This window comes from Embiotoca jacksoni, unplaced genomic scaffold, assembly GCF_022577435.1.
Source record: "Embiotoca jacksoni isolate LCO1_2020_lvr unplaced genomic scaffold, fEmbJac1.0.p SCAF_2, whole genome shotgun sequence".
NCBI classification, from domain to species: domain Eukaryota; kingdom Metazoa; phylum Chordata; class Actinopteri; family Embiotocidae; genus Embiotoca; species Embiotoca jacksoni.
Genome location: NW_027185340.1, coordinates 19,913,815 through 19,928,509, shown reverse-complemented (window position 1 = coordinate 19,928,509; position 14,695 = coordinate 19,913,815). Strand labels below are relative to the sequence as shown.

The 14,695-nt window shown below is 38.2% G+C and overlaps 1 protein-coding gene across 3 annotated transcripts; it reads left to right on the top strand.

The window, feature by feature from the left end:
- Positions 1–1,941: 1,941 nt before the first annotated feature.
- Positions 1,942–13,728, top strand: LOC138200769 (high affinity cGMP-specific 3',5'-cyclic phosphodiesterase 9A). 3 transcript variants are annotated; one of them, XM_069153653.1, is made up of 14 exons: positions 1,942–2,079; positions 3,848–3,997; positions 4,094–4,145; positions 4,490–4,592; positions 6,764–6,906; positions 7,014–7,073; positions 8,259–8,436; positions 9,734–9,856; positions 10,074–10,166; positions 10,267–10,334; positions 10,429–10,531; positions 11,613–11,717; positions 11,904–12,050; positions 12,532–13,728. In XM_069153653.1, the coding sequence occupies exons 1-14, from the start codon at positions 1,992–1,994 to the stop codon at positions 12,721–12,723; spliced, it is 1,605 nt and encodes a 534-aa protein (XP_069009754.1). In that variant the 5' UTR covers positions 1,942–1,991; the 3' UTR covers positions 12,724–13,728. The 3 variants fall into 3 exon arrangements, with proteins under 3 accessions (XP_069009754.1, XP_069009755.1, XP_069009753.1); XM_069153654.1 differs by having other exon boundaries at positions 3,848–4,009; positions 11,986–12,050; XM_069153652.1 differs by having other exon boundaries at positions 3,848–4,009.
- Positions 13,729–14,695: the final 967 nt, after the last annotated feature.

Sequence of the window (14,695 nt, the reverse complement as noted above, 5' to 3'; positions counted from 1 at the left end):
CCATTCTTTTTGGAGGTCACTTGATGTCATCCTACGGTTGTTGAGTGACATTCGAATGAGTTGGTGGTCATCCCGGTGAGTGGAGAGGAGTCGTTTTCGTCCTCAACTAACTGTACAGTAAGACTGTACAAAGGTACAGTCTTACCTAAACATCATCTTCACCAGGTACACAATTTGAGATCCTGCAGTAGAAGACAATACGTCGGACCTGCACACTTTGCATGTTTTTTTTGTATCGTCACAGAAGAAAATCTGATGATGTCACAGAATAGTGTCACAGCAGAACAGTAGAAATAGACTTTATACTTGTCAGGAAACATTTACAACTGGTCTGAATAACATTTCACAACAGCAAGGTTCATTGTCAAGACAGCATGGAGGAGCAATGCAACCACACACGTGGCAAACACGTGCATCTAAGAAAAGATAGTTTGTGGGCACTGCACAAAAGGTTCTGCAGTTTTTGAAATATTATGACTGTTTCTATATTCAAGAGTTTTCAATAAAACCAATTTCTTTACTGCTTACATCTTTAAATAGGACAAGTAAATACTTTATATTAATCAGTAAAAAGTGAATTATTGAATGGTCTTAAGGATTAACTACAATTTTTATGTGATTGTTTTTCAGAGAAGTAAGAAACTGACTTCATTGCAATATTATTTATGAACCCTAAGTCAGCAATTGGATATGACTATGCCACCATATATCAAGCTTTTTTTTTTTGTTTTTATATTTCCTTTGTCGATATGCGCTGCCTCTAAGTCTATGTCGTATCTACATACATTTTATATTTTCTTTTTTAGTTACTAAATTACCTAAATATATCAAAAACATTAGAACGCATTACTCAGCTACTATAATCCAATTGTAATCAGAATCTAATTCAATGAGTTGCATTTACATGAATGGAATCATCATAACTGTTTATTCCTGATCATGTATATCAAGATTTGTCCCAACGGGGATTCTAACACGCGCTCAGTGAATATTTAGGTGATAGCTAAGCCTGGTTCAGAACCTTGGACAGCAGCAGAAATGCTGCAATTCTATTGGCTATCACTCTGTGACAGCTGTATGTGACTGGCCACGCCCTGTCAGCCTTTAAAGGCAGTTCTTACTTTACAACTGGTTCAGCAGACCCACTATTTTCCACGTTTCCACCGTGGAACAGCTGTGCTGGAAAAATAACGTGATAGGCAAGTGTTTAAGATGCATGTCTGTTAGTTTCCAATCACTTTACCGCTGGATCTGTGGTTTGTTACCCTTCTGTTCTTTTATTTCCTTCATGTTATTCCCCCTTTCTGTTTCCTAAGCACAAACAAGCAGCAGTGCATTCAACAGGTTCAGGCAAGCATTTGCAACCTTCAGAATTTACTTTCTTCAGGAAATGTACAGTACATCATTAGATTTTTTTAAAATTTAATTTCTGTCATTTATATCACAGTTTTTCATGTTTTCTAACTCTGTGTCATAATTTTGTGCAATTTTAATTCTTGCCCATGTGGAGACAAACTAAGAGACTTATTATTCTATGACTTATTGTCTCATAATAATGACATGTTGCATCATTAAATGCAAATAATAAGTCTTATCTTTTGTCGTAATTCGATGTTTCTGAGTAAGAATGATGCAATGTAAGTAAATTAGTAAATAATAGTTTGTTATTTTAATAAAATATGATAAATTATGATAATTATCATGATATGGGTTTTTATTTGTTAATCTACAAAATGAAACAAATAAATACAGTAATGCACACGCACGATGTAAAAGTGGGTGTTACCCTAAATTAATTTAGGATTCTCCTGAATGTACAAATGTTACAGTAGAAAGAGCGGAGAGAGAAGGAGGAGCAGAGGAGGAGGCGGAGAGAACAGAAACAAGGGGTGGAGTGTTTACCAGTGAAATAATGAGAGGAGACAGACATCAGATGCAGATCAGCAGCGCACACGGCAGTACAGTGTTTAGATTTTTTTTAAATCCATGACATGGCAACAAAAATAATCTACTTCACAGTGCATGGGAGACCGGAGCAGGCTGAGCTCCCTGTCGACTGCCCCGCTCAGGATGTCAAAGGTACAGGAGCTGAATATGATGTTTCTATTTGAAGTTCACTTGTATTTATCACACATTTATTTTAAGGTTTGTGTGTTATGTCTGTACACCCCCCCCACACACACACACACATAATATTGGAGTCATGCTGTACACTTTACAAATTTATCCCATGTTTGAGATGAGTTTCTACTTGAAAGACTAAAAGTATAATGTGAATTTATTTTCTAGTTAAAAAAACTATAGAATATCATCCTTGAGAAAGTAAATTTGTCCTGCATCAACAGAGGGCAGGTTCGTCACAGGTTATGTTGTAATACAGTTTCTGTAACCCAAAGAATAAAATAAACCTGATAAATGCATGAATCAAACACAGATCAGTCATCACACGAGCATATGAAGGTATAGTGTTAGTGTTGGGGAGTCAGTCTATGATAAAGACGGCGATACAGCTGCCCCTGACAGCTCCTCACTTGTTACATCAGTTGGAGGCTTTGTCACTGGCTTCATGCTCTTTATATGCTTTTGTAAGGAAGGCAAAAGGAAACAGTTTATTGGAGGAAATTTGGAGGGAGAAGAGAAATTTGGGGCTGCCATAAGAGTTGAAGGAGGATGAGATCCTTTATTCAATTCAATTCAATTCAATTCAATTCAATTCAATTCAATTCAATTCAATTCAATTCAATTCAATTCAATTCAATTCAATTCAATTCAATTCAATTCAATTCAATTCAATTCAATTCAACTTTATTCATATAGTGCCAAATCACAACATAGGTTATTTCATGGCACTTAACACATTAAAGTCCTTACAGCAAGACTTTACAATATTATACAGAGAAACCCAACAATTCAACAATTCCCACATAGGCTATTATGTATTTAAAACTACGCTGTGAACATGTTCCATTAAGAAGTAAAGCTGATGCGCTGATGATAAACTGTAAATATAAACAGGAAAACCAACTTAAAATATCAAAAGTAAAACTACTCGTGCTGTCAAGATTATTATTACTCATGCTTTAATGTGTAAGCAGCATTTTACATTTGTAATTTGAGATAGAGATCATTTTTAAGATTTTCATGTAAGACTGAAAACAATGATTATTTTTCTTATAGATTAATCTGCTGATGATTAAAATCAATTGACTTATTAATTAATCGACATATTGTTTAGATGGTAGAACTTGACTATATCCCATTCACATTGCTTCTGTAATAAAAAAATAAAAAAATGAAAGTAATTACAAGGACAATCACAATTGATTTACTATAAAAACATAAAATATGTATCTTTGTATGAAAGATGATTAAAATAGCCATCAGTGATCAATTAAACAGCTAATTCTTTAATCTCCAGTTATAATAACACTGTATAAGCATCATGTTTGATAAGTGTCCTTGTTTGTGTTAATACGTTTAACCAAATTCAGTAAGTAACTTAAATGTGCACTTAAATACGCTTTTACTTGCCTGAATATACTCATTATTTTCCATCACTGGTTGCGAGGCTGAGAAAAATATTTTTGGTAAAGGTTATTAATGAATGGAAACTCAAAATTGTTCCTTATTAATGTTATTATCACCATAATTATGAAACATCTATAATTCTATAACAGTAAATAAACCTGATACTTACAACACTACAACCCCTTTATAAAGGGTGCCTTAAGAAATGGTATCTTAAACCCTCCATTGCTTTCAGCTGCCTTCCACCGACGTCCTTAACGTATCAAGTTTGCTTTATAAAACCTTTGGGGCAGACTGTGAACTGAAAACTCTTTTCCAGATCTGTTCCGCTCAGCAGCCGAGGCCGGGCCCCATGACATCCTGAAACTGTATAACCCCAAAGGCAACATCATCAACATCTCCCCGAGCCTGGAGCCCAACAGCCCCCACTCCTGCTACAAGCTGGAGGTGGTGGCCGCCGACTGCAACAGTGAGCCGTTAGGTATCTTCACTTTAGCACCATGGGAGGAAAAGCTCTTGAGTTCATGGAAAAACTGTTGTCAAGTTGTTTTTTTGGTCACTTTAGGTGCAGAGCTTGCTGGTGCACTTGGATTTGATCTATCATCCATGGAAAAAAGGTAGACAGGGTGGGAAATAAAGGAAAGTGAATGCATAGATCATACTCATGGGGAAGAAAAATTTAATTTCTTGTCTCATAAAGATGATTATTCAGTCATGCTATCATCCAACCCAGTATCAAGGGAAAGCGTGAAATAGACATGGCAGCAAAACTTGAGATAGCCACGCTTTGGTCTCTCTAGACGTGACAGTTTCACAACCACTACCGGGAAACGTGAAACTGTCACGCCCAGAGAAGCCAAAGCGTGGCTTGCGGTAGTGGACTGGAGTGTCCATTTCACATTTTGCCATGATAGAGGTTTGCATGATGACTGAACTGCTCACTGATGGTCTGCGATCCCAGACTGCAGGGCCTGGAGAAGAAAATCCTCATCGAGGCTGGCGAGACTCCCGCAGTTGTGTACGAGATGAAGAAACAGGTGGATTCATTCCGGAAGAAACTAGAGGTACACCAGCAAAGTTATTCATATAATAATACAATGATATAATCAACAACACAGGGGATTTTTTTTTAAACTCAAGTGAAAAAACAAAGATAGGAAAGGGTGTTTGTTTCATAGAAAGTGTGACGATAACACAACACCTAATGTCAAATTAAAGCTGTAATTGTCAATATTTCTATACTGACAATGGTTCAAATTACAAGAGACGCTCATAGTGATGAACCCACCAAACCTTAAAGATATGACACCATATTTATGCCACTCGTCAGTACCACACGAGCTGGTAAAAATAGTGGAAGATTTAGCAACTGTATGGCTTGATATTTGTCTGAGGTGTTGGTGGACACTAAAACTGAGCTAAAAGCAGAGTGACTACTGGACTGCCTTGGCACAATCTGCCTTTTCTTCTAAACCTTCACTGTTAGAAATTTTTCCATTACAAAAACAGTAAAGAACTGGCAGCACGGGTGTCCGTAGGTTACCGTAAAACCTACGGTATCTTCCTTGCGCTGAAATTTACAGTTTGATACTGCTTTCATAAATTCAGTCTGAAGATTTCATTTTCACCCCTTACAGTAAAATACAGACAAAATAATTAACAGTTAATTCATGTTTATTTTACAGCAGGTATATTTGCTGGGTTTTACTGTAATCTACAACACAAATGCACTACATGCTACTGTATAAGTTACAGACAACTATTAGTTTTTCATTACTTTCATTTCCAAACATTGTTATTTGATAGATTATCCCCTAGCACTCTTGCTATAAAATAGTGTACAAATGTAACCTTTGAAATGGTGCAATAAGATTTTGGGACAAATAATACAGATAAATAATAACAAAAATAAAACCATGTCTCAATTTAAGCCAATGAAAAACAAAAGATGTTATACAGAACACACTCAAAACTAAAATTTCAGTCATTTAAAAAAATGTAGTTTAAAAAGAAGTGTTCATGATCAAAATCACTTGCTGAAAAACCATGTGAATGAGTTAATGAGATTGAAAAAGATTTCATTATAATTAAGGACATTCAGATGAACTTGAATATCCAGCCATGTAAATAATATGTACAAAACTTTGAGGGGTCTTTAGTCTGTCCAAAAACTGAACTAAAAAAAAAAAAATAAAAAAAAAAAATAAAATACTGAGTGAAATACAAAGTGACCAAGACTTACTAAGTGAGTACCTGGAAAGAGCATCGCTAACAGTAGACAATACTTTGTGTGCGTGTTTTTGTAGTTTCTGTGTGTGAATGACTGGGTTCACCAACTTATGAGGTCCGACTGAAAGCCCATTCATTTCTGTTGCTGACTTGAGTCACGAGGGCCAACTGATGTCATCTTCTTCTGGGTGACCTTCCCAATTCGCTTTGATAGGACTTTGCCTCTTCCAGCCTTGGTGCCTCTTTTAGGGTTTATCCCAATGACTAGCCTAAAAAACACATGAGTGTTAGCAGGGAAAAAATGTAATCACTGAGACAGTATAACTATAGCAAAGTCTATTCTTGTATCAGCAACGTTACTCTTTACTACATAGGTGCATTTAATGTTACAATTTAGCATCTTTTATCATGCATAAATGTTTCAGAGAAAGTGGTAGTCGGGCAGACCCTGATTAGTTCAGGAGAGCTTTCTTAACAAGCTTCAGCAATCACATCTTTTGGATACTTGGTATGTGCCCTGTGAGATCACAGGTGGGCTGCACAAGGGCCTAAAATGGTCACATCATACACAATATACAGGCAACTGTTTGCTACACAAAATTTATCAGGCAATATTTCCAATGTTATTGGTGCTGTTTTCCTTTAGCACGACCAGCAAGTCAAACTTTTAATTATTCTGTGAAATATCTCAACATGTGCATAAAAGGTTGCCATGATGGTTCCCAGATGATGCAGCATTTTTCAGGTTCCGATTCTTGGTCATCCGATACGTTTATCATCAAAAACTCACACACACATTGTGTTTATTGTTAGATAATGTCAGCATGGCATCGTGCTAATTTATGATGATGATCGGGGATTAATAAAGTGACTACCTAACCTAACCTAATGTAGCATTACTTTTGTGTTAGCATGTTGAAGTTAGTATTTAGCTCAAAGCACCAGTGTATGGCCTAACAGAGCACAGCTGGAGACTTTAAACAAAATGAATCCCATTGCTTCTCAGAGTGTGGAGCATCTCAGCTGGCTCGGGCTCTTCAAAGATCTTTCAGAGGGACCTCACAAGCCTTCCCCGTTCTACCACAAGAGAACCCTGCACAGGACCCGGGAGGAGTGCGAACACGTGCGGGAAAAGTTCCTGCAAATGAGGTTTGTTCACATAAAAAAAAGTCACCAGCAGAAAATAACCCCTGCAGCCTTTGTATTTTTGTTTAAATATTTAACTGTTTTTACTTCTTTTGTCGTGACCTTTGCAGTTCTCTGGAAGTGTCGGAAGAAGTGAGGCAGTACTTAAAGACCCCAACCTTTGATAACTGGTAAGTTTTGATGTGAAAAGTGGAAGATTTGTCTGTGTGCGTGTGTGATCACAAACAAACACCTGTTTCTTCAGTGCTCACAGACAGCGAGGCAGACTAATGACAGCTGTGTCCAACAAACACTTCTGAAGAGGATGGGAGCCCTCAACCCTTTTTCTTCTGATTATCACTCTCATCTCAATATGAATAGGCCCCGCAGAGGGCTCGCAAATTGAAAGGAGGTCTTCATAAAAGGCTCAATCAACACATCATGTTTGAAGTGAGCTCCAAGGCTCGGTTATTATTTCATTTGTTCAGAAGCTTTTAAAGCTAAACCGACAGTGATGGAGGTGGATGGATAGGAGAACTGAAGCGCAGGTATGACAGGGGCTCCTCTGAAAGCCTGGTAAAATAGGCTTTTCTCTGCTTTCTGTGGTGTGGGTGGTGGAGTATTATCAAGGATGAACCCAGCATTAATTTACATTTTTATTAATACCAACAACTTCCATGTAAATAACAAAACAAAAAAGTTGTTAGGTCTCAACAATTCCCAATATGTGGCAGCCTCCACCCAGTCCTACTAAATAGATAAAACAGTTCAAAATATATTCCAGTAATTTTCTAAATCGTCTGGGAACACATCTGTAGTTTTTAGCAAAGGGGACTAAAATGTATGACTACGAGAGGATTATTTTCTGCTGCGGATTTATAGATATTTGTTGAATGTTTACAGCAGAAGGAAAGAGGACAAAATATGGGATTCCCTGAAAATAAACCTAAATAATTAATGAACATGTAACCCAGTGTAACTGTGTGGTTTTTAACAGTTTTTGCAAAACAATGGAGCTTTACATCACAGATATTTCAATATTTCTGTTGATGGATGTTTTTACTTTCTTAACAAAGTAAAGATGAGATATGCTGAGTGAAATGTGTCAAAAAAGTGAGTTTCTAAAATCAGATTTTCCATGCAAGTGAGATCAAATATGTCCTTACAAAACTACAAGCGCCATCAGACTCTAAAGACTGAATTTTGTGTCTCTATACTTGTCCGTGGATTCATCTGTGCAGCTGAGGCGCAGCTCATGTGTCCGTCTTTAAGGTAGGATGCTGGGAAAAGTTATATATGTGTGTGTGTGTGTGTGTGTGTGTGTGTGTGTGTGTGTGTGTGTGTGTGTGTGTGTGTGTGTGTGTGTGTGTGTGCAGGCAGTGGGAGGACGCAGAGATCATGGTGCTCCTGCAGGTCATGTACACAGATTTAGATTTCACAGCGACCTTCAACATCGAGCCGGAGGTGCTGCAGCAGTTCCTGTTCGAGATCTACCGAAGATACAACAACATCCCCTTCCACAACTTCAAACACTGCTTCTGTGTGACCCAGATGGTGAGTACGTGTATGTGTGTATGTGCGTTAGAGTCGAGTTTTATCAGGACAAATCACAGAAAGACCAGTTGTACACGTAATCATGAAACTGTGCACTTGATGGCTAATTTGTGAAGGACGTCCAGCTCTCAGAAGAGACTCAAATCAACTCTGCAGGTCAGGCAGTTTTCATCTTGATGGTTTTAATTCTTGTCCGTAACATTTCCGATGTGGAGATGATGCAGGACATTTACATTCTGTTAAGTAGATGTAATCAATAATAATTTATTAGTGATGAACGTACAGAGAATTATGACCTGTGGAAGATTTACAGTAAGTTTCAGCTAATTGTTCAAACACTGCAACTTTAACAAAATATTAGGTACATCAAAGCACAACTTCTCTTTCTCCTGTCTGTAATTACCAAGGATTCACCCATCTGTAAACAAATCTGTAAACAAATTTAGATCCAAAAGTACTGTATTGTTTAATTTTAACAAACTTAACTAACAGTTAGAAACTACATGGTGGGATATTTAGTCACTAAAGAGCCAAATATTTTGTTCAGGGGTAAATATTGGACTTGCATTCATCAGGTGCAACAGAAACATGACTCAATGAATAATCTGGCTGTATGGTTGCAAGTGGGAAACCTCTGCTGCCCCTAAGTGGCCAAAAGATATCAGTCACTGCAAGTTCAAACATGCATTAAGCAGTGTTTTTTTTTTTTAAAGCTGCAACAGATAAGGCTGTAATCTTTAAAGGTTGCTTCCGGGTCCACAAAGAACTATCACCTAGCTCTACAGGTCTACTGAGAATTTCCTCTTTTAGCCTCTTTTAGCTTATTCAAAACAAGCTGATTAACTCATGATGTGCTGCACTATCCCCCCCCTTCTCCAAATGCCATATAAAGAGTGTTAGCAAGTAACTGTGCACCTAGTGGCTAACCAAATCTTTAATCAATTGTTTCATAACCTATGTATAATGTGAAATGCTAGTAGTGTATTCCATTTGCTCTCCTGAGAATTTTAGCATCTTTCAGATGTTTGTTTCTCTCAATCCGAACGTTAGCCACAGCAGGCAGCTGTATGCCAGAGAGCTGACAAAGCAATTTACTTGTGAAAATAGTTTTTTAATCTGGCAGCTGGAGAGCCAAAACAGGTAAATGTGGAGTGAATTTTGCCATAACAACTTTAAAAGATGATTATTTATTTTTTGGGCTTCTGTTGCCCCCAAGTGGACAAAAAACAACTGTAATCTTTAAGAGTTGGTGGCAGGTCAGCCTTTCTTTTTCAAAATACAGTTTTTCTTGGCACAGATGTACGGTTTGATCTGGCTGACCGACCTCAGGAGTAAGATGGACAGCATCGACCTGCTGATCATGCTGACCTCTGCAGTCTGCCATGACCTCGACCATGCAGGATACAACAACGCCTACCAGGTAAGATAAGATACGATACGATAAGATAAGATAAGATAAGATAAGATAAGATAAGATAAGATAAGATAAGATACGATAAGATACGATAAGATAAGATAAGATAAGATAAGATAAGATAAGATAAGATAAGATAAGATAAGATACGATACGATACGATACGATACGATACGATACGATACGATAAGATAAGATAAACTAACTTCTGACCATCTTCCAGATAAATGCTCGGACTGAACTTGCTCTTCGCTACAACGACATCTCTCCGCTGGAGAACCACCACTGTGCCGTTGCTTTTGAGATCCTGGAAAAAGTAAGAATGAAAACACTGCTGTTTACTTAAAGCTTCCACGAAATGTACATTTTAGTTTTTATCAAAGTAAGATGGAGCCTTTCAACCGTTTGTTTTCCAGACAGAGAGCAACATCTTCAGAAATCTGTCCATGGATCAGTACAAACGGATCAGAGAGGGGATCATCAAGTGAGACCATCATCCTTACTATCTCATTTCATAGTCATATTTTCTCACTTTATTTCATCTTAAAACCAAGCTTTATATCATGTTGCAACTGCAGATGCATTCTGGCCACCGACATGACGAGGCACAGTGACATCCTCAACAAGTTCAAGTCCATCCTGCCCACGTTTGACTTCACCAACAAGGACCACAGAGACGTGGTGAGATGGACGGGACACTGTGGCAGACGATCAATGGAGCTCATCAATTATAGTATATTTAAGAGGAATGTGAAGAAGGAATGTTATTATTATGGGAAATATTTACTTTTTAAAAAAAATTATTTTGACTCTTTGTGGTCACAATAGTTGTTGTACCTTAGGATTTAAATATTATTATTTGTTGGACTAGGTTCCAACAAACCAAATGTGGGGCAAAGAGAGTATTTGTGTGGGATAATGTTTGACTCGATGGTGAGAGGTTGTCTAAAATGCAGATATCTATCTAATTTAGAACATAAAAACACACAACAGATAGCTTCAGGCATGTGATGGATTAAACAAATACACATTATTTAAAGGCAACTTTCCAAACTCTCACGCTCAGTAAACACAGAAAGCAAAAAGGACGCTAAAGTTTCACAGTCTCATGTGGTGCTAGCTTCCCACGGTCTCCTGACCTGTATGATTGTGATGCTGCATGGTGGTGTAAACACAATTTATTTCAGCTGCTGTTCCCTAATCTGTCTGAGAATCATCTTTTGGTTTAAGTGGGAACATTGTTGTTGGCGCTGCCTGTGCAGGTTTTAAAAAAACCTCTGTCCTGCAGTGCTGACTTTTGAAAAGTGGAGCTAATCAAAATATGGAACATCATCTTAAAATGTGGGACAAGGGATAGAAATCCTGTACAGTCCCTCATGAAGTCGGAGACCTGGTCACCTTAAATATTATACCGTGTCAGGGAACCGTTTTTACTCATCTAGGCGTGAAATGTACACCCACGTACAACCACGGTCGAAGAAGGAAGTCCTGTGATGGAGGTCAGGTGATAAGAGTGATAAAGGACAATTAGCGATGTAGATCAGGGGTGGTTACATCAAACGCTGACCTGGTCATTGTTTTCTAAATCTAAACACGTGTTTTTTGGCGGTTAAAGCTAAGGCAACTTACATTTCACACCAAGACGAAGGAAAACATGACCCTGACACGGGATCTTGTAGTGGAGCAGTCCCTACAGAACTCTTTCTGGTATGACTCCTGTGTCGCTGTCTACTGTTTACGATTTTTGGTTGTGTTTGTGCAGCTGATGATGATCCTGATCAAAGTGAGCGACATATCCAACGAGGCGCGGCCCATGGAGGTTGCTGAGCCCTGGCTGGACTGTCTCCTGCAGGAGTTCTACAACCAGGTACCGAGTCCAACTGCACGTGAAGACATTTCACTACAGCAGATTGATTCCATTGTTCTGGTGGAGTTTAAGACCTGGCGTGATCGGAAGCTGAATGATGTTAACTTGATGTTGGTGTTGCTGTCCTGAGATGTACTGCAAAGTTATTTGTATTTAATTCCAGTTGTGTTGCCTTTCTTTGGTCAGAGTGATGTAGAGAAGCTAGAGGGCCTTCCAGTCACCCCTTTCATGGATCGGGACAAAGTAACCAAGCCTTCATCTCAAACAGGTTTCATCAGATTTGTCTTGCTCCCCCTCTTCATCGAGCTGGCCAACCTCTTCCCTTGCCTGGAGGTAACTTCTTCTTCTGACCTTAGTTTTACTAGGAAGTCCCATTGAGATCTTTTTAACAAGGCAGACCTGACCCAGGTAGCAGCCGTACAAATTCACAAACTCTAAAATGCAGAATACACAACATAATATGGAAAATCCACAATAAAAAACAGAGAAACATCGATTAAAACACTGTGACCTTTCAATGGATTGACCATCAGATGTTAAAATGCTAAATTCATCAACCGGCTGTGAGCGAGATTTTGAGAAGATCATGAACTTTGTTTTCTGAACATTTAAAACCTATTTTAAATTTAGCAGAGTAGAGTGTATTGACTGAAATGCAGTATGAAGTTCTAGCATTGCCTGTGTTAAAGAGGGAGCAAGCATATAAATGACAGTGTCATCAGCATATAAGTGTTCTTTTGCCTGAATCTCCTTCACCAAGTCATTTATAAAAGTCTAAATCACAAAAATCACAACATAAATCATAATTCTGCAGCAACACATCATCGACCCGGTGCGGAAGGCTCTCGACTACTACACCGAGATGGAGAAAGCGCTGGAGAGGGAGAAACAGAACTGGGCTCAGAGTGAGAGTGCAGCCAAGAGCAAGGGAGGCGACAGCCAGACGAACGCCGGGCCCGAAGCCTCGAAGCCGGATGCACAGTCAACTAAAGTGGACATTTTTTAAGAACTGAACAGCGCCTATTTGAGGTGTCTTTATGTAAAGAATGCAGAATCTGACAGGGATTTAAATTTACTTTTATTTCCTGAGGCTAAGCACAAGCACTGTATTCTGTTCCAAGCAGGTTGTGTTGTAGTTTTAGTGTATGCATTATAAAAGAGTTCTGTTCGAATTCCCATTATTAGTGCCTGAGCACCGATGGTGCGAAAGCCCTATTGTTCTTCGAGGAATTATTATTCCGCGTTGTTATTCTCCGTAAACAACTGCATTTTTGGAGGCTTTATCATATTCAAAAACTCATGAAAGTTGGTACACATGTTCGCTAAATAGATACCCCGGCGGCTACATTTACCTAAATGCACAAAATTCGGTGGACATGTGTATCACACCGAGATGAACAAAAAAGTTCCAATGGACCATTATGTCAACTCAACAGGAAGTCTGCCATTTTGAATTTAATCTGCATTTTTGGCGAAATTCACACGTTGTACTTTTACGAACTGCTCTTACAGATTTTGTCAGACCGACTTCAAATTTAGTCTGTGCACGGGCAGCACGCGAGGGTCCGCATATCACTGCTTGCAGTTTTAATTCATATTTTATGACACAAACATTATTTACTGTATATCATAAAACGTTTTTTGACAAAGCATTAATACATTGTAGATGAGGATATTTCCTCCAAATTATTGCATTGGTAGAAAGATAGTCCAGACAAAACTGTGTTGCAATCTCCAGTGTTGATTATTTCAGAAGGAATAAACTGTACATAATGTAAGTTGGTTCAGTGTGCAGTTAATAAAACACACACCGGGATGTGTTGAACAGTTTGTTCCCGTTATCACTACACATTGATGTTTCAAAGACTCACACCTGAGTATCATCCCAGTTACTGAAAACACAGGACTTTAATTTCACTTTAAATTAACTGTTTATTCTACAGGTTCACATACTTTTGCCACTCACAGATACAGTATGTAATATTGAATCATTTTTCTCAATAAATAAATGAATAGATGTAATATTTTTGTCTCATTTGTTTAATGGAGGGTTTCTTTATCTACCTTTAAGTCAAAATCTGATGATGTTCCTTTTCATATTTATGCAGAAATATAGAAAAGTCTAAAGGGTTCACAAACTTTCCCACACCACTGAATAGAGACTAAATCAATAAATTATCTTTGCAATGATGTAAAATTGGCACTTGGTGTGTCTTTCCATGGCGTGATCAGCTATTACTTTGGCCGCATCTTTAGCCACGACGGTATATTCAATTCAATTCATTCTTTAAAAGAAATACAAAAAAAGCCAGGCCAGCCAGCACTGTGTGAGCGAATGAGTCAGCACCAACCCAGCCAACTTTGATAGCTGTCTGGCAGTTAGGTCAATGAGTGGATCATCAATCCTCAATATTAACGACCTCTGTCGTTAATAGAGATTCCTCACAAAGTTAAATCAAGTATTGTTTTAATTTTAGACTATATATTGCCTTATCATTACCAAAACCAGAAACCCATCTGACTGAAAGAAGAGAAGGGCAGGACAGTGTGTGAAGTCCAGCCTGCAGAGAGGACGCTGCTGCAACAGCTGCTGCATGTGTGTCAGCAGTGTGTGTGTGTGTGTGTGTGTGTGTGTGTGTGTGTGTGTGTGTGTGTGTGTGTGTGTGTGTGTGTGTGTGTGTAGGTGTGAGTGACGAACTCAGAGTGATGGTATTTCTTGTTTATTACGAGCACTGTATTGGTGAGGACAGAAAGGAAGAAGACAGAAACATTTTTATTTTTGCTTTCAGCTCGAGCTTTAAAACCAGAAAAACATACATGACGGTTCAGTCTGTGTGTATTTTCTATATTTAATCTTTCAAACTCAGAAAAGTTGACAGAAGCCCATAAATTTGATCTCTCACAATAAATAAAAACAGTTGTTTGTTTCACAGAATGGCTCATTGAGCTGTTGATGAATAAATTGTTCCTAATTTTAA